Below are 22,958 nucleotides of genomic sequence, written 5' to 3' on the forward strand. Positions count from 1 at the left end.
AGTATCAAATGCCTTACTGAAATCAATATTTTCTCATAATTGCCATCTGGCTTTGGTGGTGTCATATCTCATGAAACCAAGTACACATGGATATTCTGGAAAAAACAGAGTATGACCTTTCATTTAATCCTTCATTTCGCATAAAGGTTTGTTTTTACAGGAGCATTTTATAAGCTGGCTTTCTGTAGCTTCCTTTTTGTTTTTTGCATTATTGTGTAAATAGCTTATTAACAATGATTCCACTCCTACTTAAACAATTCTAATAAGCTGATATATTAGTTTTTATAGACTAAAATTTGAGAAGAGTGATTAACAATCTGAAGAAGGGGGAAGGGAAGGTCCTGCATTAAGAAGATTGGCAGTGCTTCAGCTAGAAGACTATGCTGTGACTGAGGCTATAGCCAAAAATAGAATTGGATTAATAGAAGAAAGGCAAGTAGCTAAAACTAAGGTCAACGCAGAAACTGATGCTTTAGAATCATCTCATACACCAAAAGATAGGAAGAGATACTCAAGGAGTTTCCTATTATATACAAATGTAAAAGAGAAAATCAGTTCACACTCAGCAGAACTGTGAGAGAAGAGTCAAATAACTAAAAAGAACTAAACTTTAATATATGAGAAAAAAATGCAATAACCTTTTCTGGTTGTTCATACAGATTTTAACATGCATACTATTAGTCATAAAGAAAATAAGCTGTAAAAGACAGTTGCAGTAATGCCAACACTTGCAAAATCAAAGGAACAGTAAATTATCTGAAGTCTCATTCACGTGGGGCAACACAGTGACCACTCAAGCTGTATAGCTTGTACTTTAATTACTCACCTAAAAGTGGGCTTAAGTAGATACTAGTTCTACCTGATGCCAATTATTACAGCTCCATTTACACTAATGAACTGCAGCCCCTTAGTTTGTGGGTGAGAGAAGCTAATACACACATCTAAGAAGACTTTAAAAGAGGAGAAAGGCAGTGGAAAGTTATATTTGTGGAGGTTTTGGTAGAATAAACTATAGCATTTAAGAGGCGTGTTCTTCCTTTTAGCTTTGGCTTTCAGTCAGGTAAGTTTTTTTGGGGTTTGAGGGGAGTGAATGTTGTAGTTATTGAGTGTTTTTTTTAATATGCTTACCTTTAGTGCTCTGAGGTAGGTACTGACTATCCTTAATCTTTTGTTCATTTTTTACTTTGGAAAAGCTGAAAGCCTGTTTTCCTGTTAGGAAGTCTTATAGCAAGTAAAGGCAAAAAGTCTGCTTGTATTGTAATGGTTTTGTTCTTTTAGCTATCATTAGATACTGCTTGGTAAAAGTATAGCTAAAACTTAAACCTGGACAGGAAATAACTATAAGTCTTTATCAGAATAATTCCTTTGTGTAATTCTGTGTTCCTGTTGCTTTTGTCATATACACTTAAACTGTGTGACTTGAGCACTACAGTGGTGGTTCTCAACAGCTGCCTGGCAGGAGTTATGTTAAAGATGAAAGATGTACTTAATGTGGGAGACTCCTTCAAATTTACTTGGTTGCAAGAGGAACTGTTATTTTAAGAATGAGCTCAATATTACATTAGTAACTGAATGGAAGGAATTTCTCTCTATTGAGTGCCTCTTCTATTCACAGTAAAGTAAAACAGCTATGTAGCAGTAATGTGGTAATAATATTTCTGAAGACCTTTAAACATGGTATAGCAAACTAAAGCTTACCTGCTGGGGACTTCTGCTTGTAGGTGAGCAAATATCTTCTGTAATAGTAGTGGAGAGAAGAGAAAGAAGGCTTTTAGGCTTTCAGAAAAAAATTGGTGTATGGAATTTGTTCACAGTAGTTATTTGAGAGGACTTGTTGCTTGCTTTCATCTTTCATTAAAAAAAAAAAAGAAGAAAAGTGAAGCTTATACTGGGGGTGGGAATGACTGTTTCCCTTTCAAAATGTGTCTCCTTCTCCTTCATGGAGGAATGAGAAACTTGAGCAATCTGCATCTAATCCTGGAAATTCAGCATTGTCTGAAACTCTGTCCTGAAGAGCTTAGAGCCACTTTTTGACTCTTAAACCATTCCCTGCATTGAATAGAAAGAAAGAGAACAGTGGCTGAAGTCTAGCTGATAAGACTTTCTCAGGAATGAAACAGCTGTACCTTGATGGATGCAGTGTCAGTGGAAATTGAGTCAGCTAGGTTGTGATGTTCAGCTTTCAGTGGTGAGTGGTTGGTTGGTTTGGGTTTTTTTTCCTTTCCTCCCCAGGGCTACTTTTTTAATGAAAAACTGCTCCAGTACTAGCACATGAATCATAAGCATAATTTCCTCTAAATCCACAGCAGGCTGTGCAACACCAGGTAATTAAATGTTGAAAGGGTCTGTGATTCTTGTCTTTGCTCATTCTGGTAGCAGCTCCAATAAAACTCTGCCCCTTGCAAACAGGTACTGGAATGCCTCAAAAGTGACAGACAGATACAGTACAAATATACTTAAGCGTCATCGGCGATGGCATAGGTCAAGCTGAATCCTGACTGGATAGAAAACAAACACTTCATGTTTTAGCAATGACAAGCCTTGTGTGAACTGTAGCAGGAGACATGTATGGTCATAGCCCCAGCTGCTCCAGTCAGTGTAAGTCTGCCTAAATCAAATTAATTGTCACCAGTCTGCAGCAGTTCAGGGTCTTACCTATAGGCTTCCCAGAAAAATCTGTAAAGCAAAAGAATGACAGATCTTTTGGAGATCAAGCCAGTGATACTATCTTTCTTTCCTATTTTTAAAGAAAGAGATACTTCTAAAACTCATCCAGTACAAATGCTGCAGACAAGATAGCTGTTCCAGGAAGAGCTGCTAGTGTAAGAAGGTTGGAATTTTTCTAGTAGAAATTCTTTATTGGGGTAAACTTCTCTAGCTATACTTACAGTATAGGACTTCAGCATAACAGTAGTGGGTGGGTAAATAATACTTAACACTGCAGTATTAAAATAACTGGCAATTATAACTTTCATATAATGTGCTTCAAAGGGAAAAGGAAGGGGAAAAGGAAGGATCCACATGAGGTTCTAGCTCAACAAGTTTTCTTATCATCTGTGATCTGATCTTCTGACTGAGGCTGTAGAGTAGAGATGAGATTCGCTGATACTGCAAAACCTCTTATCTGTCAGTAGTGCTCTCTTCCTGCAGGGGACAGGCAGAGGCGTGTGGTGGCAGCATTTATCTTGTCCTTGGTTAAACATAGAACTGCTGTTGAATTTTCTTGTTTGGAAGCCTGTTTATACATCTGCTACACTAAAAATGAACTTGTCCTATGCTGAAGGTTTTTAAGTTCATAAGTCTGTCCTGAGATTTGTGCAGATGTATGTCTTCATTAAGCTGCCTTAAGTATTATGAGCTGTGTTCTGGTTTTGGTTGTTCTTGGTGATACAGATCACTTATAAACAACAGAAGAGGTTCTGCACTAAATTATTCAACTGGTGCTCAAGGCTGGGAGTACAGGAACTGCTTTTCTGGGTCCAAAAATAAGAAACCTGAAGTGCAGACACCCACTCCTCCAGCCCTGCTGTAACTCTTGGGGAGGTGGTGGTTTCAGTCTAGCCTCCAAGTCCTCTGGAACCTGCCAGGTGGTGCTGAGGGCTGTTAATACAGGAGCATCTATGCTGGTGTGAGAATTAAGGTGCCTCGAAAGGAAGGAAATATGTTAGTGCCAGAAAATGAATCACTGAGGAATGTGTTACTTCTCTACATGCCTTATCTGTGCTGTGATGGTGATGTAGGGTAGCAGAGTCACTCTGCAATGTATCTGTTACTCTTAGAGCTCTGAAAATAGCCTGAGGCTTATTTTTTCTTCCTGCTGTTAATAGTCAACTGCGGTGTCCATTTGGCGCTGAGAATGGCATTTCTTGTTTCTCTCACTGGATCAGAGTGATGGGTCTGCATGGGTGAAGCTCACGGCTCTGGGATTCAGCGCAATTCTCCACATGTGTGTGGAGTGTCCCACCGTGTTGGGATTGCTGAACAGTAATTGGTGGTAAGGTGGAGGGCTAAAATACTGTCTGATTAACAAGACAGTATTAATTTTATTCCTGCATTATGTCAATCTTCAACAGAGTTAGTATTTATTGCATTAGAAAAATTGGTATAAGAGGTAAATAAGAACATGATAGCGTGATTTTATTAGTTATTATACCAGGCAGTTGCAAAGATCCTGTTTTCTGCAAGGCATTTTGCTGCTGCATGAGATAGCTGGGAATATATTGTACTTAGTGAGAATGAATTGGTTGCCGATTTCCTCTTTTGAATGGTTCCATTAACAGTCTCACTAACAGTTGTAGTAAACCTTTAATAAATACAGTAAGCCGCATAACCCACACGAGCCTGTGTGGCTTGGTATATGCTGTGTTCTGTGCCAAGCAGTCAGGTCTTTGATCTGATTTACTATTTCATTAACAGCTTGGTATGACTTTTGTTTAAAAATGTTGCCTCAGTGAGGAGAGTAGACTATAACTTCATAAGTAGCAGAGTAGTAAAGGTATAGTTGTTTAATAATGTGGTGGCCTTAGTTTAGCAATCAATCCTTAGAACTTGTAGTATGATGCTGGGGTACTGTATTGGGTAGGATCATTGCCTTACAGAGGCATTTTGGTGCCTTGTGCAAGCAGTGAAAGTCCTTGGCATTGCAGACAGGATCTGCTCCATTCCCATTCAAAGGCATAACGGTGTAGTCACGATAAGTACTTGGGATGCATAAGCCTGTACTGATTAGTAGCTCCTTTACCTAAGAGTCAGGTTGAGGTAAAATTAGGCCTTTGCTTCAGCAGTAGCTGAGCCAAGTGAATGTGAGAAGGTTCTAGTCTATTTACTGCAAGTAATCCTTCCCTGTTGTCTTCTTACATGGGTCATATAGTCCAAGTGAAGGCAAGTGGTTTAAATAAATGGTAGGAGGAAAGCTTGTGGCTAACTGCTTAATTGGCACCCCTCAGTCAGTCCTTGATGATCAAACAGTTCTTCCTGTTTATTTCTGGATCAGTCTTGGTAGTCTTTCTTCATCCCCTTGTAAAAGAAAGGGTATATAGCTTTGAAATCCTGGGGGTCAAGGAAAGATTTATGAATCTTGCTTGTCTACTTTGTAGTCTGTTTCTTTGAAAAGGCAGTCTCGGCTGTTGTGTGGCATATTGGCATGCTCTGGGTATGCCCGCATGATCATACATTAAACATACTTAAATATATTTTCCTTAGGGTTCGTGTTCTGCTAACGTCCCCTAGAGCATGGACTGATGGGTTTTGTGATGTTACATTGCTGTTTTGGGAAAATGTGGGGGTAACAGATGAGAAGCCTGGGGGGTTTCATAGGGGTTAGTTAGTAGTTTCCCTCAAGAGCGCTGAGGGAGCCCCACTGTCTGTCAAAGCTGGTTCTGCCTTGTGCAGGCCCATTCCCTTACCATGCTCTAGCTCAGGTCAGTTTTTGAGATGTGGCTCTGTTCCAGCTGTCAGTAGCACTAGTAAGGAAACAGGGTTCACTAAGACAGGGCTGGCTTACTGCTGGCTGAGCCCTTTCCAGTGACAGCAGTTGCAGTGGTGAGATGAAGACATGATGTTGGGCTTGTGCTTTTGCAGTAGCTTCTGTCACAAAATGCAGAGGGACCTACATTGGTTTGATTAGCATTTGAGCTCTTGTCTGCTGTGTTTTGTCCTTAACTGTTTTGGGGAAATTGTAACAGTTATTGCCCATTGTAGTGGCTTAAGCCCAGCTGGCAAATCAGAACCACACTGCTGCTGGTTCACTCTCCTCCTTCCTCCCCCTTGCTCCTGGAAGGATGGGGAGGAGAATTGAAAGAATGTAACTCCCACAGGTTAAAAACAGTCCAGTAACTAAGGTATAGCACAAATCACTGCTGCTACCACCGATAATAAGAAAGGAAATAAAAAGGGAAGAGAATACAACCGCTTACCACCTGCCAACCAATACCCAGCCTGACTTGAGCAGTGATCTAGCCCTTCTGGGTAACTGCCCCCAGTTTATATACTGGGCATGCCGTGCTGTGGTATGGAATACCTCTTTGGTTAGTTTGGGTCAGGTGTCCTGTCTCTGCTTCCTCCCAGCTCCCCTTCCTCCCTGGCAGACATGAGACTCACAAAGTCCTTGATCAGAGTAAACGTTACTGAGCAGCAACTAAAAACATCGGTGTTATCAGCGCTGTTCCCAGGCCGAAAGTCAAAACCACAGCACTGCACCAGCTACTAAGAAGGGGAAAAATGACTGCTACTGCTGAACCCAGGACACCCATGTCTGATCAGGGCAAGGTATTCATCCTGGTGTTGTGTAACAGCTTAGATGTTCTGAGGAAACAGTGCTTTTTCTTATGTGTGTTCTCCTGCTGAGCGCTTTCACAGTGCCTGTGCAGACATGGGAACAAACACAAGTTTCTGAACAAAGTGTTTTCCCAGTGCTATTAAAATCTGATATAGCAGTGGGCTTGTCTTTGTAATCTGGTTGCTGTTGGCTGATGGAAGTTTAGCAACTCTGCTGATTGTTCCTGTTTATTTTAGCTGCAAGGCCCTTGCCTCGCACTGTTAAGGGTAGGAGCAATTCTGTCCATGTATCTCCTGGCTCCTGCATAGCGCTGCCTAGTGAGCAAATGACTGGTCTAAGCTGGCTTGGACAAATCCAGTGTATTATTTGGAGCCTAGTTCATTAACCAAGTCTGAACACTCTGCTTTTAGTATTGCTAGTGATGTATCTCAGATGCTGTCTTTCATTTTCCCCTTCTGCTGCCCCTTGGTCAGTACTGAAGTTAGAGTGTACCTGTTAATGCCCCAGATGGTTGGAGCCAGGTGTGCTGTGTAAATAATTGATAGGCCTTACATGTTTCAAACAAGTCCATCTAGAGAGTGATGGAAACTGAAGTTGAATGATGGTAGAAGATACACAGTACTGGCTTTTCATCCAATGCAAGTCTGGTTTTTGTCAGAGCTGTTCTGGATCTGCCCTGTGGTAGCTGAAGCCAGCTTTGCCCTAGAAATGGTCAGACAGGTTATCTGCAGAGCTATCCGTGCCTTACAGCCTGCTTGCTGGCTAATGATTCCTTTGATTTGTGAAACAACTGGTTTTGGAATGTGATGAGGATTGCTCAGAAGGGAGTTCCTGTAGATCTACTAATCATTAGAACTTCATTCATGAGAAGAGACTCAGGGCTGCACTAAACCTGTCTTGGGAACCTGTAGGGAAAAGGATGTGTTTGGTCTATGCGTACAATTATACCACAGCATCTTTGAATAACTAACTTCTCAGGCTGGCCAAAGACTCTAAGTTAGGCCATAGGTCTTTGTTAGGCAAGATCAGTAAGATGACTTACCAATCCAAAAAAAATCCAAAGTTTCCTTTCGTATTAGTGTATGTGTGGCCTTTAGTTTTGAAAGGCTGTCTTTTGTACAGTGTGTCAGCTGGTAATTGAGTTCTGTTCTGGCCTCCTAGGAGGCAACAATCTTGGGGATAGGCCAAAGTGCTGTTGCCACAGGGAATGAAGAATGTGTTTCTTTGCTTTATCCTATAACTCTAAGAAAATCACAGCAATCCAGTGTTCTTGCCTCTAGAAATAAAAAAAATAGCTAAATAAACTCCGTAGCATTGTTAATGCTGGGTTAATAAAACTGCAAATACATGCGAGAAGCTCTAGTGGCTTTAGGCTACTTAAACTAGAATTCTTTTAGCATGGCAAATACTTGACTTTGGTGTTTACTCAAGAGGATATTAAGAATAAAAGGATGGAAGAAAATGCCTGTTCTTTTTATTGATATTATTACATTGTTTGCAAGTACTTCATCTTCTTTATCTACATCAATATTTTAGGTTTCTAAAGTAGAAAGCCTTTTTAATGTGGAAGCAACTGCATTGATTGACACTGAGACAAAAGCATTGATAACTGGATTGCAAAGATTATCTATTAATAGTCATTCTTTAGCTTATGTTTTCATGGTTCAAGTTAGTAAAACACAAGCGAAGTATCAAGGTGTTTATAAAGGTATATAAATTGAATATATATTTATAAAGGTATATATAAATTGAAAATGATTTGCTGTAGTCATTCAGTATTATCTGAAGATAATAGAAGTATATAGGAGCTAATCCCTTATGTTAAAGCTGGGTCTCTGTATTGCTTATGTTAACTAGAGGGAGATCCAGTTGGGATGAAGGTGAGTGAGGAGCTAGCTGTCCTCCTAGTGAGATCTAAGAGCTGATTTGTTCCCTTCTGCAGCTCCTAGCCACCCCAGAGTGTTTGTAAATCAGTATTTGAAGAGCTGTGTTTCTGGTAGTCCTGGATGTCTTTGTGGAAGTCAGTCATAGATGACTTCCACTGAGCTGTATTTCTAGTATACATAGGAGGGGTGGTCTTGCTGTAGAAAAGCAGGTTTGGAGGTGCAGCTAGCTCTTATGTTTTGTCATGTCATTTATGTTGGTAGCACTTCAGATGTGGATGTGTTTACAGTCAGAATAGATGTGATGCTGCATCTATGACATTTGTATAGTGGAAGACTTCTCTGGAGTACCTGGATAACAGAAGTTCATTCTGTGGTAGCTGTTAATGTTTCCCTCTTGAGTTTTTCCAGCCACCAGTATATGAATATAGTGATTTTATTCCCTTTCATCTATTCCATAAAGATGAAATTGATGGTTTGTGCTTTACTTTTGACTGCGATTGCTTGATGAATAATTCTGGGAAAGAAAGCACTTTGTAAATGTCAGAGGCACATGCTGTAGGTAGCTCTTATATAACCTAGGAAGAAATACAGCTTTATGGAAAACCTGTTCCCTCTTCCCTTGCATGGCAAGTGTCTTAGAAAATGCATTTTTTAAGATGATATCTGTGCTTCAGTATGTGTAGATGGGACAGTGTTTAAAGCTGTACCGTAAGAAGCTTTGAAGGAAATGCGCTTGCATAGTGAGTGCTAAGCAAGCAGCACAAATTTGATGTTAGGTGGACAAGAAGATTCTTGTTATCTTCAGAGTTTGCTTTATTTTATAGTGTACTTTTGTTTAACTGGAGGAATAGTTGTGGAAAATCATACTTCAGTAAAATGCTTTTTCAGGCAAATTGTAGGGGCTTCAGGCCACAGCACTGTTTTTGTGGAACCCTGATCAGACTGCCCAAAGTGAAATTCTTGATGATTAATGTTTCGGTACCTTGCTGAGTTTCTGACAACAGATGTCAACAACTTGGAGAACTAAGTGCTTGAAACCAGAAAACTTCTCCAATCTGCAGTATTCTAAATTTGAAACTTACTGGCCAGTGGGGCAAAAGTGGTATGTAAAGAGGGAGGCTTAACTGTGACTTTAAAAGTTTAGCTGGTTTTGCCCAGCAAAGAGAACAGGAGCTGGCTTCCATTGTGCCTGTTTGTTTTAAACCCCTTTGTTTTCTGCAGTTGTGATACTGTGTTTTGTGACAGCCTCGAATACAAAACTAGTTTGCAGGCATTGTTCTCCTACAGAATGCAGCTGCAAAGGTTGCAGGGGAGCAGAAAAGATGACTTCCAGTCAGGTCTGCTGTAAGACAGATCTGAAATGAATATTACTAGCAAATGGGACCAAGTACCTTCATACTAGTTGAGGGACGCCTCATAAAACAGGAGGAAGCTCAACCTGGGTGTCTTTTAAGGCTTCTGCTTTGCACTGGATAAAATGCTTGCAATTATATTTCTTCCCTTCACCTTTTGGAGAGGAAAAAAAAGCAGTATTTGAAGTAATCTTTGCAGAGAATGGGAATACAGGAAAGCTGCCTTAAGAGGGTTACTGCATTGTGATGGATCTCACATTTAATGGTTTTAATATATTTAAAAATAATAGTCCTCTGTAGATCTTATGGCAATATAGCCTTTGCACAATTATGGAATGAATTGTTCCTTATGCATTTTCCCATTAAAATTCCATAAATGTGAATGGAGTGATTTGTCACTAGAGACCTTAATCTTACTCAAATAACATTATACCACAGAATAGGCTGGAAATTGGTATTTTTTTTTTTCTTGTTTGTATTGCATGTGTTTGCATGCATGGGCCTACTGTTTCCTGACTGAAGCATGCTATCAGCAGTTTGGAGGTGATCTGATAAACATTAACTGAAACTGAAACTTCTACTAGGTTATCAGGGGTTACATTATGGTTTCCCTAGCTGCTGAGCTGCTCTGAGAATGACCTCATTTTCCAGTCTACGGTAGAGAACATGAATCTTTGATTATACAAGCTAGGGAAATATATTTAAAAGAGATCCTACAGTTACTGCTTCATTATTAACAAATGCCTGTTGGACAGGTTGTCTTACTAACCCTGCAGGCAGTTCTGTGCACATCTGCCAATGTTTGCTGTCATGAAAATATAATGCATGCATTGAGCATCAGTTCTATTTCATGACCTCTGAACAAGTGTTCTATATAATCTTGAAAGGATAAATCTTGCAGGGAGGGTGAAGACCAGGTTTCTGTACTTGAGCAACATCCAGCTAAGAACAAAGGAACAGAAATTGGTTATGCCTGAACTTTTTCCTGGAAGGTACTTTCCAGTGCACGTGGCTGTAGCAGTTACTACCCTGCTTTTACCTGCATTTGAAAAGTTGATTTCATGATTGGGAAAACTAAGCTGGAACTGGTGGGTTTCGATACATCAGTAAAACGATCTTAAATCACTTGAATATACTGTGTGACAAGCTAATGGTACAAGAGCTGTTTTCAATGTTCAATCACTGTTCTCTGAAAAGCAGCCTCAGGGAGAAGGGATTAAGTCTCTTAATTAGATGCTACCCCCAGCAATCTGATATGTTAGGAATCAACATGGTAAAGCTTTTTAACCTTTCAGAATGAAATAGCAGGTAAGAATAGGATGATGAGGTATAATGGGTGGAAAATTTGTCAGTTCATCCCAGCAAAGCTCCCATGAGCTTCACTGATACCGAATCCATCTTGAAATTATTTAAATGCAAGTTTTCTGATGTGGTGTTCAAGCATTTGTCATATTTCTGTTGTAAAGTACGAAGAATCCGAATTGTTATTTAACAACACAACTTGTGTTTAAATATGTCAGAATGGTTGGTGTTGGAAGAGATGTCTATAGATCACCTAGTCTAACTCACCTGATAAAAAGTAGGTGTACCTAGAGCAGGTTGCACAGGATCATATCCAGGTGGGTTTTCAGTATCTGTAGACAGAGACTCCACAGCCTTTTTCAGTGCTCTTGTCATTGTCAAAGTCTTTCCTTGTTCTGATGGATCTTCCCATGTTTCAGTTTGCCTGTTGCCCCTTATCCTGTAGCTGGGCACCACTGAAAAGAGTCTAGATCCACCCTCTTGACACCCTCCCTTAAGATACTTGTATGCATTGATAAGATCCCCTCTGTCATTTCTTCTCTAGGAAAGCGTACACAAGAATTAATTTATTTTCAAGTCTGCTATTATGCTAGAATAAACACTGGCCTTCAAATGAGTTGTACTTTGAGTGTTATCACTAAACTTGATGCAAAAACATCTATTGCATCAGGGCTGAACTTTTTCAGCTTTAAAGTAACTTCCAAGTACTTCCAGTGTTCGTGATACTTGGGATCAGCCTTATGTTGAGCCTCCAGCTCACTTAAAGGCAGCATGTGGGGAGATGAACCTGCAGTGCAGAACAATCAAGCTGTAATTGCAGGCAATCCTGAATGTATAACATGTTTACTATAAAGGGCCAGGGGTGAGAAGGTAACTTTTTAAAAGAACAGAATAAAGCCTCAAACCCAAGACTTTAAACATCACAATGCCTGAAATAAGGTTTTGTAATGCTTTCATATGTGACTCACTTTTGTCAGTCCCTGGAGCTGCTGGCACTGAGTTGCTGATACTCAGTATTATGCATGGAAGGACTTCTAATAATAAAAAGCAGTACTGATACAAGGCAGCTCACACTGATGTAAATATACCAACAGTACTGGCCTAAAATGCCTCCTACTGGTTCTTGAGTATACTGTGGTCATAGCTGATGTACGTTCTACTTGCTGTGAGAAGAACTCGGAGGGGTCTGCACAAGACATTGAAGGATAGAAGGAGCATTAAGACTGACAAGCTTGGAGACAATTTGAGCTGGATCACTGCTTAATGAGAAGTACTGTTCAATTTGGGTGCAGGGACATGGTTTTATATTGTGCTCTTATTCCATGTGTCTATTCCAACAATTTTGGAATAGTCACAAATCTTATGGGTTAATGTTAAGTATATGTTGAGAAATGCTCATGTTTTATTGATGTTTTTCTAAACGCGTTGCAAGTTCGTACTTGGCTTCAGGACAACAAAATAAAACTAGTCAATATACGAAATGTCATGGTAGCATGGTTAAGTCAGTCTGTATCCTTTCTACTGAATTTACTTGTCATGTACATTGCATCTGTCAAAGAAAAAAGCAATGTGTAAAAGCTCGAGGTTATAGTATTAATGCAGTGTGTTTACATGAACCTTTTTGCTTTGAAAAGCAATAGCAGTACAAAATTGAGAGGGATATGATCCTACTATAATCCTATTTTTTGAGTAAGTGCTCTTTATAGGAGACTTGTGACCCAAATCCATAGCTTGGGCTTACTCATACAAAGATGGACTTGTCTGGTGTGTCTGGTACTAAGTTTGGAAAGATCTGAGGGAGGTTTTGTTAGGGAGGATGCAATACAAATCTTCCCACTAAGTTCTGTGGCTGACTTGTGTTGTGCTTTCATGTAGAATGGTGTTAGGCAGATGTCGCCAAGAGCATACATTTTAGCAATGTCTGAGACTTTAAAATGAGGTGGGTTCAGAGGTAACTGTGGTGAGCTTGTAGAGTGCAAATGGGAGCCCAGGACAGAGAGCAGCCAGCACCCTGCCTGGCCCATTCTGGGCCTGGCTACTCTGGTGCTATTGGCATACTCACTTCTAGATGTGGTAGCGGTTGGGTTGCAATTTGCTGTCAGATCTCACTGTTTTGGAGAATGTGAGATTATCTTGGTTCAAGATAAGATATTCAGATGCCCCAAAATGGGGAACTGCTAATCTAGGCTGGCCTTGTCAGCTGGTGTGCTCTTACAATTTTCAGTAAGAAAATTGGAGTACAGCTATGTAGAGAGGACAAACAGATACAGTACTGTCTGCTCATGGATTTGTCTGTGTACAGAATAGCTAATGTTCTCAAACAATGTTCTCGGATGTTTTCCTCATGCATTATGCAATGTGCTTCCCTAATGAAAGCTGGATAAGAGCAGCTAAAATTTTGAGTTACCTTCCTCTCTTGAGCAAAAAAGCACTTACTTGTAGCTGGCGGTGTCTTCCATGGCTTCCTGTCACTGTCTTGATCATAAATATTTGATACCCTTTGTGTGATTGTCTCTCGCCACCTTTAGTTGTGCCAGTTGCCAGGTGGTGTTCTGACTCTCTGTTCCAGCTTCCTGATGATGGCAATAGATGGGCTTGATACCCTGCTCTCGTCTGGAGCCTTGCTTTACACAGATAAAACCAGAACTAACTCTGAAGTTCATGGTGTGATGTTAGTGTGCTGGTAGCTTCAGAAAGACTGAACTGACCAAGTTGCAGTTGGTGGTTAGGAGCCAGTGGTGGTTCTTGATTTCTTTCTGTGCTGATGTGGTCTGGCTTTCTCAAAGCACACACCTGTCCTGGCATAACTGTACTCAACACTAAAAATAGCTGATGCATTGCTTTTGGCCACAGGGAGGTGTTCTGTGGATCTGATACTTCATTAGGATGGTAACATCAGATACAGTCCAAAAACCCCAAATCCTTGTCTCCTCCTGTGGCTGTTTCCTGAGGCTTTAAGCACGCTGCTGATGTTTTCTTTTCTGTCTCCCATCCAAAAAGCAAGTGAATGATCTGGAAAGGTACCTGAGAGGAAGAACCCTGAGAAGCTGGGTTAAGGAGGTATAAGTAAATCTGACTCATACTAATGGGGCTGTTACAGGTGAAAAGGGAAATGAAAACTATTCTTTCCTTTCTTAGAGGAAAGAGATTTTTTTATTAGCTGAAATGATAGATGAATTATTTTTAATCTTTGTGTTTGAGAGCAAAAATACTTTGCCATTAAACCTGCTGAAGGGAATCTTTGTCCCTGCAAAGATGAATGGCTCTCATGACCCATGCCACCACAGATAGCATTTCCAGGAGGAACAGAACTTGAGTTCTACTGCATCTTTCTATTAGGATTCCACCTGAGAAACTGTTCTTTGAAAGCTGGTATGTGGGGGTCAAAGTCCAGGAACTGGACAGGTCATTATTTCAAGTGCTGAAATACAGGATGAGGCTGAATTCCCCTCCTTTTGTCTGAACGTGTTAAAGTGTTCCAGTAAGATCCATAGCTGTCTTTTTGTGTATGGGTGTACACAGGCACCTACTGCACACTTTCCTCCTGTGAATCCAATGCAGAGCAGTTTGAAAGTACAAACCTATATTTCACAGATTCCATGGGGATCACTTTACTCAGCTTTGAGACCTGCTAATGCTGTAGAGATCTTTGAAGGACTACTGCTGTTTTCGTCTTCATGAAGCCGGTGCAAGGAGGAATGAACATCATGCCTCTCTGCCATCGCTGGAAGAGATGCTTCTCTCTAGGTAACTGCAAAATGGGCAGTTGATTTTGTTGTGCATTATACTGAGCTATGGGTGGACGGAATGAAGAACAGCTTTGGGAATGCTTTAGAGCAAAAGGTCAGTATGTATGCAATAAATCTTTCTAATCTAATGCTGGCTAGAAGCCAGCATTACAGGCCTCTGGGCTTTTAGTAGAATACAGATAGCTTTACATCATGAGCATATAAATGGGAAAACATTAATTTTTCTTGTGTAAATTGTTCTCTTTGAAGTCAAGATCAACTGTGCTTGCAGTTGATAAGCTTAAAGCTGTTAGTAAATTGTTATAGGAACAGATGCATTACAGAAATGAAAGAAAACCCACTTGTGTGCCAGAATGCTAATAAATTATGATGTGCCAAAGGTAGTTTTAGCTTCAACCAATATTAATACAGGAAAACAAGCCTCAAATGTGGGAGGAGAGAAGGCTGTAACTGATCTCTTCTAAGGCTTAGCTGTGACTGTCAGTTTGGCTAAGGAGATTTCTGATGGCTGGTTTTGAAATACTCTGTTAATCACCTAACAGATCCACTGTGCTTGATACTTATGTACATGGCCCACAAATGGGATTACTAGTCATGGTTATCCAAGGTGTATCTGACAAAAGTGCTAGAATTTAAGGATCTTCCTTGAGCAGTGGGATTATTCAGGGGAGAGATTTATTTTTTTTTTCTTCTTTGAAGTATAAGAATCCAGTTTAGCTGTGACTTCCACCACCTTATGTTCGCTTTTTTTAAACTGCTTTAACAACCAAATCTTTGATAAATTCCAAGAACTGCAAGTAATGAAGCTGGGGAGAGAATACTATTGCCATTCTGCATTGTCAAATACAACAGTTTGTGTTAAACTAAGGGTTTTTTTGGTTTGGTGTGGGTTTTTTGTTTGGTTTTTTTTTTTAATATGAAGATTTCTTGAGCTGGAAATTCAAAAGAAACTTAGTGAAGTTGTCCTTAGAGGCTGAAAGTGCATGCAGAATGGACACAGTATGTGTTCTTATGTGCTTGCACAGTGGAATCTGCATTTGCACTGTCGCTTTGTATATAAAATGCTTCCAAGTGATGTTAAATAAGGAGCTCTGAATCCACTGTCCTTCAAACTATGTCAAATGCTGAAGATTTATACAGAACTTCCTAATGTGTGCAAATGTTTTGACTGGCAGTTGGTAGGCCATGCTAATCCAGGAGGTTAAAAAGTGAAGAGCAGTGACACATTGACATGACAAGTAGGTCAGCAAAAACATAGCTCTCTAAAGTCTCAAAACTGTAACCCCAGACAGGGAATACTAGTATTTGGCATATCAAGTTCTTACAGAACCAGAACCTCCATTACCTCCTTCACAGCTGCCTCACTGATGGTTTTTAAGGAGCTCGTTAAAGTTGTGTGGTGTTAGTTGGAAGAAATTGATGACTAATCTCATAGGGTATTTTGGTGCATTTGTAGTATTGATGAAAACATGAAACTCATAGGTTAGCTTTCAAAGTTGAGTTTGAGGAATGTCAGTCGTTTGAGCCAGCTCTTACAAAACCTATTGCACATCAAGTGTTTGGATTTTGACTTGAGGGGTTTCAGGTACAGTTCAAGAGGTTCCTTGAGCTTGCTGGAGCCGCAGTGCTTTTTGCCTATTTAAAATTCTGGTGTTGAGCAGTAGCTGCTGGAGCTGAGTATTCAACTTTGTCAGGCTATTAGATCTAATTTATCTGCTGCCTGAAATGTATTTTTTTTCAGGCCCCAGATGTATCATTGATTCTCATAAATCAGACACAATATTGTGTACCAGGAACAAAAACCTCCTTGAAGTTCAGGTTATGGTGACAAGCTGCTAGCAAATAAACAAGTGAGTCTGGAGAACAACTAAGGAAAGAGTGGAAGAGGAGTGAAGCTTCTAGAAATGCCACTTTTGTCCAATGCAGTATGGGAAATTAAAAAAAGAACAAAACGCTTGTTCTAACCACTATCAGTTACTAGTGCCCCGGATGGTTTTGCGAACTTAGTTGTGATGCTGGGGTGGGGGAAGAAGGGACTGACTTCTGTTTACTTACTAATGATACAGGTTCAGCCTTGGAATTTAGCTGACGGTTGTGGCTGTGGAGCATGAGGCAGAATAAGAATAGATTATATTTGTCTCATGCAATCTTATTAGCTCAGAAGGATCTGCAGAAGCTGCTTGTTTTTGACATTAGAGTGAGCAGGTACAAAATGACTTGGGAGATGAAGAAGAGCTATTTTAGGCAAAGTGCTGTTCCTCTTGTGGTCTCGCAAAAACCTCATTTGAGGATTGTTAGAGGGAATGAAACATGAGGCCTTTATCTTGCTGTTCAAAGAAGTAAAAACTACACCAAGAAGACCTTAACTTGGGCCACAGGCAACCTTAGGCACCTTTGCTCTCACATACCCAAGTATTCTGTCAACTCATTTTTGCTTTGAGTATGTGAGTATCTGCTATTCATTCAGAGGGAAGCAAATTTTATTGGGTGGACCTACTTCTTATCACTTCCCCCTGAGTACTGTCTCTGGAAATGCACAGTATTTGTGCATGATCATGCATCTGAATCTTTCTGTATATACAGGTTTTGCTAATCTGTGTACTCCTGCAGTAGCGTAACGCTGGATGCTGCTTTTTAGTTCTCTGAAGTGTCTCTCCTGTTCTGCTAAGGATCTGTTTTGTTCATCGGTGACACCATTTATCTGCTTCATCCAAATGAATTTGGACATCTGCATGAGAATCCAGGCTCCAGCTGTCTCTGCTTGCAGCATGCAGTTCCATTCACAATTTGATAAAGGCTGTTCTTCATAATGGGCTGTGTTCTGTGCCTTGAACTTGCTGGAGTGAAGAACTTTCTAGTTTGTAATGTAAGATTATTCAGAGATCTTTTTCAGTGTCACCAAATGTAGCTTAAATTGGTGATAAACAAAGAAGTGACTTCACAAGGCATATGCTATTCTTGTTCAGGCTTACATTAACAAGTCCAGGCAAGTGGAGTTCTTGTTCTCATTTCTGTGATCTCAACAGTTGCTTTTGTGTCAGCTAATGCTACAAGAAGTCTTACACAAATGTGTGTGGTTCTAGTCACCTACTGTGAGAACTGCTGATGTTGTGTATCTATTAACTACTGATCTATGTATGCAGCTACACTGCAGTTCTTCTGTAGCTACATCTCCTTGGCAATTCAGTCCTCCTTGGATTGACCAGTGTATCAGAGTAGTTTGGGTTGGAAAGGACCTTCAAAGGTCTGGTCCATCTCCCCTGCAATAAGCAGGTAATATCCAAGCTTTTCTTCTTGCTCAGCTGAGCTCCCATTTTATAGCAGCACTTTTTGCTCTGATCCCTTAAGTATGCTGGTAGGTGTTAGTACCGTATGATTTTTAACATACATGCTCCTGAGAACTAGATTAATGCATCTCTAAGATTGACACGGGAGCTGCATGTAGCTCTCCAGTCTTCAAAGTAAGCAATCCCAAAATAGTGGCCACATGGCGGCTTCTGTTGCAGAACAGTTCACACCCTATTCTTACAGGCAGCTACTCTTGAGTTTTAAGCAACTTCTGAAGTGTATCACATTGGGAACTCTTCTACCCAACAATACCCTTCTTCATCTTGTTAATTTTGATAATCCACACATATTGCATAGCTACAAAGAGAAAAGGAGTGAAGTTAGACCTACGTCCGTTTAATTTCCTTTGCAGTGTCTGGGTTAGCTTGATTGATGACAACTTCCTCCTTGCATCTTGGAGTTCAAAAAATAATCTTCCTTTGCTTAGTCTTCTCTTGTCATGCTTCTGAAGCTTTATTTACTCTTAATATCCTTTTGGGGGCTACTATCTTCGTCTGAGTCTCAATTTCTTGGTCTGTATCTAGCACAGGAAAAAAATTCCTATCTTTAAATCTGACTTTCTGCTGTGTGTAAAATTGCTTTTCTTCCTTGCTGTACATCTGTAAAACATCTGATACAAAGGTATGGATGTTTTTTTTTGTGTTGACTTGAACACAGGAGTTAGCTGAGAGCTGTAAGTCCCACTGTCCCAAATCTGACTTGAGATTTCTATGAAACAGTCCTACTACAAGTTGCTTGATCTGAACACAAGGGGTTTTCTTCCACTATAGCTTTAGCTGTTGACAGACATAAATTTCAGGTTAACTTTTAGAACCTCATCTTGTGGGAGAACTTTAATCTGATATTTTGCTCACTGAGTATCCTGGTAGTTTAGGCTGGAACACGTAACTGCGTAAAGGTAAAAATAACAAAACCAAATCGCAGGCTTTGGGAGAATAACCTACCAGTTACATTGTCAGAACTGAGTTTACTTCCAGCTCTTCTGGTTTATATTTTCTTTAGCCTGTAAGAAAAACAGTGCTTTGCCGGGGACTGCATGTATTGCTGCTTGTGTGTTTTCCTGCACAAGCTGATAACTGGAGGGACTTGATCTGAGTAGTGTCCCAATTACTGAAATGCTGATGCAGATAGCTAATGGTACTACTTAGTTGTGCGCTTCATTAGTGTTGCCTGGTGGCAAGAATTTCATCCTATTGGTGTAAAAAAGCCTGTTGCTGAGTTTCTAATGCCTGGAATGATGGTGATGAGATGGAGGGATAGCTCTTGCTTCCAACATCACAAGCATTTCCTGCAACCTGTGAAGGCTTTGTACATGTGTCCTCTCAGGTATTGTGTATGTTGTAGCTAGCAACTATCATCTGTCACTAGAGTTTGTCATGGCCTCCTTGTTACCCCAGACTGAAGCACTGGATGTTAATATTCCAGCCTAAAAAGGCTTTAACTGCTTATGCTTATCCCTCACATTGGCAGAACAGACACCATTCTTTTTCTGGATAATTGTTTGTTCTCCGTTCTGATTAGACATTACTTGAGGAGAAGCTTGGTGCTAGCAAAGTCCTAAGCTAAAATGTACTACCTGCTCCTCTTTCCTACTCACCATTTGCTTTTTTGTGGAATATTGTATCTTTTACTATCCTGTGTAAAAGACTGGGTTTTAGTAAATGCCCTCTACAGAAGTTCTGTTTGGCCTCAAACTTCAGGGAGCTCCCTTGGGAAAGCTGAGGAAAGGTATTCTCTTCCTCTCAACTTTATAGCTGCTATTAAAATTGACAAGATTGATCGTGGAAACATTATCAAACTTAATTGAATACCAGACTCCTTAACTGTACCTGGTGAAAGATGTTCATGAAAGACACGTTAGTAACATCCATGGTGCTCTTTACAGAACTTGAAAACAGCTTGAAGTAAAACAGATTTTAAAACCCCACCTATTAAATATATATTAACAATAGTTTTTTATATGTTTGTATCTCCTAGCAAGTGAAAGAGCCATTTTATTTCCAGTAACTTCAAGCAGAGCAGCTCTCTCAATTCTTGAGAGAGATGAGAGAGGTTTTGCAACTATGGTATTAACTTTAAGGTTGTCATTATTATGAACCCTGGTACTTGCATGCAGTTGATCTAAGGACATCTCACTTTGCAGGAGATATACCTATAAAGAAGGAAGCATGTTTAAAAATACTCCTGATAATAGAAGAGCTAGAGAATGAAAGCTCTATTGTGAATTTTTCCAGAACTTTCTCTGGCTTAGTCAGAACATTTGCCTGCAGTCTTACACTGTTGAACACTGTAGAAGTTTTCCAGATGCTAAAAAATAGAAATTTCTTGTTGTTCATAAAGTTGGGGTGGGTTTTTTTTTGTTTTTTTGTTTTTTGTTTTTTTAATTTTTTCACATGAACTGTTTATAATTCAAGGTTAAGGTGTCCCAGTCCTGGTGGAAGCAAAGGTTTCCTGGAAGACATGGTAGTTAAGTTCATGCCCTGCATCTCCTGTGAGAGCATGCTGTGCTCTTCTTGTTTGATCTCTTACCCTTATGCAATTTTATGTTCACTTTAAATACATTTCTGTTGAACAGTTGAAGTAGATAATGAAATAATGCAAGAAAGAATGTATTCTAGATAAAACCAACTCAGCCAAGCTTCAAAGTCACTGTTTGTGTATGAACTTGTTGACAATTCTCAGCTGCAGAACTTCTCTTGTTTGGTACCATCTTTGGTACTCTGTGAGGGAAATCCTGTGGAAAAGATGTTATCCCAAGAAAGCGATGGTGAGTCGCTGAATCTGGGGTGGCTTGTTAAGAGCAACCTTTGTATTTCAGTGCAGGCAAAAGTCCAAACTTGTCTGCACTCTAAATATGTATCTCAGTAAACTGAACATCTCAAAAGTTAGCTCTGAAGCTGAGTCTGTAACAGAACTTGTGGTCTTTAAATGACAAAAGTTTGGAGGCTTTTGGTGTGAGGCTTTTTTGTCCTTTTCATTCTGAAGAAAACCTTTTCAAATGTTTTTAACTGAAAACTGCCACTTAATGTGGTTTTGGGGGACATAAGGAATGGCTACTTAACCTTTGACTTATGGCTAAGCTTACAATCACAGAGTAGTTAAGGTTAGAAAGGACCTTTGGCAACTGTAGTCCAACTTTGCTCAAGTGGGGTTAGCTTCAGCTCAGCATCCATCCTTCTGCTGCATCTTAGTCCTGTAAACAGTGTGCAAAACTGGCAGGATGATTCTTGGCTATGGAGCTTAGTACTGCTTTAGGTTCTAAACATGACATAATGAAGCCTGTCTGAACGTCTCCATTACAAACCTGCTGTTTCTCAGAGCTTGTGGTTCTGCTGTCTTGGTGAGGTGCTTATTTGCTCTATTATCACTTGTTCTTAAAAATGGAACACATGTTAGAGCAATTGGCACCTAACCAAGACAGGAGTAGTAACTAGCTGGCTAATCTACTTAGAAGTGGTACAATTTCAGTAAGTTCTCTTGTGACTTCTGACAGTTGGCAAATGTCCCAAGTGACTCATCTTTAAAAACACTACAGAATTGACAACACTTTATTTACTCAATCATAGAGAAGCTATGATTATTACTGAGCAGACATTAAGGAGACAGATATACATGGGAAATGTCATCTTTGCAGGCCCAGTGAAGTAAGAGTATTAAATTATAACTCATTGCTTTCAAGTGATAACAAATGCCATGTGAATTTGTCAGGGTATCAAGTCTGGTTTCTCTTAACGATGAGATAAAGCTATAAAATGTCTTGATATTTTAGTCAAATTTTAATCCCATCTTTTTTTAGAAAATAAGCTTGTTAAATAGTGTGAAGTAAGAGCCCTGAAGAAATGAATGGGCTTTATACAAAGGGAGTTTATAACTTGGGTCTGACTCATGGAACTTGTAAAGCACAGTGGGAAACAGTTTTAGATGCCTGCATTAAGTGTATAGTGCCTCAGAGTTGAAGCCAGATGTATTGGACACTGTTGAAATTCCCTAGTTATCAAAGTTCCCTAAAAATAGGTTGTAATCATAGTATTTAAATATGTTGCTTTATTAACTCTTTTGTAATTCCACAGAATACCTGTTTGTAGACTGGCTTTCAAGTATCCCCTGAGGCTTTTCCATGCCCAGCTCTTGTTTACTTTCTGTTTTCTGGTCTACTCAAGCTTTTCAAGACTTCCTTCCTGAAGATGAGTGGGGAATAATCACTTAATGACATGTTTGGATTCTGTTCTTGGGAACTTTTGGCCAGTACAAAAATTCTGCTTTCCCTGAAGTACAAGTTACCAAGATGAGAGCAGAGCAGGTGGTGTCACTGGTGATAGATTTGTATGATTTCTAGGGGTAGAAGACTAGGAAGACCAAACAGCAGAGCTCAGGAGATACGAGCTGAGCCAAATGGTATCTTCAGCAAGTGAAAAGAGTTGCCTTACTAGCATACCAAAAGCACAGTAGGTTATTTTTGTACAATTGGCTTCCTTTTATTGAATTGTGTTGACTTCTACATCACACTTAAAATTAACTTACATTGATCTGTATACAGTCTGCCCAGGGAAGTGGGTGAGTCACCATCCCTGGAGGTATTTAAAAAGATGTATAGATGTGGTGTTTAGGGACATGGTTTAGTGGTGGATTTGGAAGTACTGGTTAACAGTTGGACTTGATGATCTTAAGACTTTTCCAACATAAATGATTTTATGATAGAGACTTAAGACCAATATAGCTAGAAGATCCAAAATCTGATGTTGCTAAACATACTAAATGGACAGGCAATGAGGTATAATGCTCTACTACTTTTATGCTCCTTGAAACATGGAAAGTTTTCTCCCAAGTAAATTGCATAGCAGTGTTGCAAGTCCTTGGGCAAATATCAGAGAAGATGCAGGTCTTAGAGGTGAGAGAACTTCCCAGAGTGAGAAGTTGGTGTACCTTTAAATGAAGTCAATGAGTCTGATTCCTTTGGATACAGGGTAGTAAGCACTACTGAGTAAGAGCTGCTATGATTTCGGTTTTAATTTCCACTACTGATGGAGGCAGCCAGATCTGTGTT

At 39.9% G+C, this 22,958-nt stretch overlaps 1 protein-coding gene across 3 annotated transcripts in view; it reads left to right on the forward strand.

The window, feature by feature from the left end:
- Positions 1–882: 882 nt before the first annotated feature.
- ATP8A2 (ATPase phospholipid transporting 8A2) overlaps positions 883–22,958 on the forward strand; it is a 308,301-nt gene continuing 286,225 nt past the window's right edge. Inside the window, exons 1-2 of one of the 3 annotated variants that reach the window (XM_065678510.1) lie at positions 883–1,060; positions 14,412–14,564. In XM_065678510.1, the coding sequence (XP_065534582.1) occupies positions 14,495–14,564 (70 nt within the window). In that variant the 5' untranslated portion in view covers positions 883–1,060; positions 14,412–14,494. The remainder of the gene's footprint in view (positions 1,061–14,411; positions 14,565–22,958) is intronic. The other 2 variants (XM_065678508.1, XM_065678509.1) reach the window with 2 other exon arrangements.

Source organism: Lathamus discolor, chromosome 4 (assembly GCF_037157495.1).
Source record: "Lathamus discolor isolate bLatDis1 chromosome 4, bLatDis1.hap1, whole genome shotgun sequence".
Classification (NCBI taxonomy): Eukaryota; Metazoa; Chordata; class Aves; order Psittaciformes; family Psittacidae; genus Lathamus; species Lathamus discolor.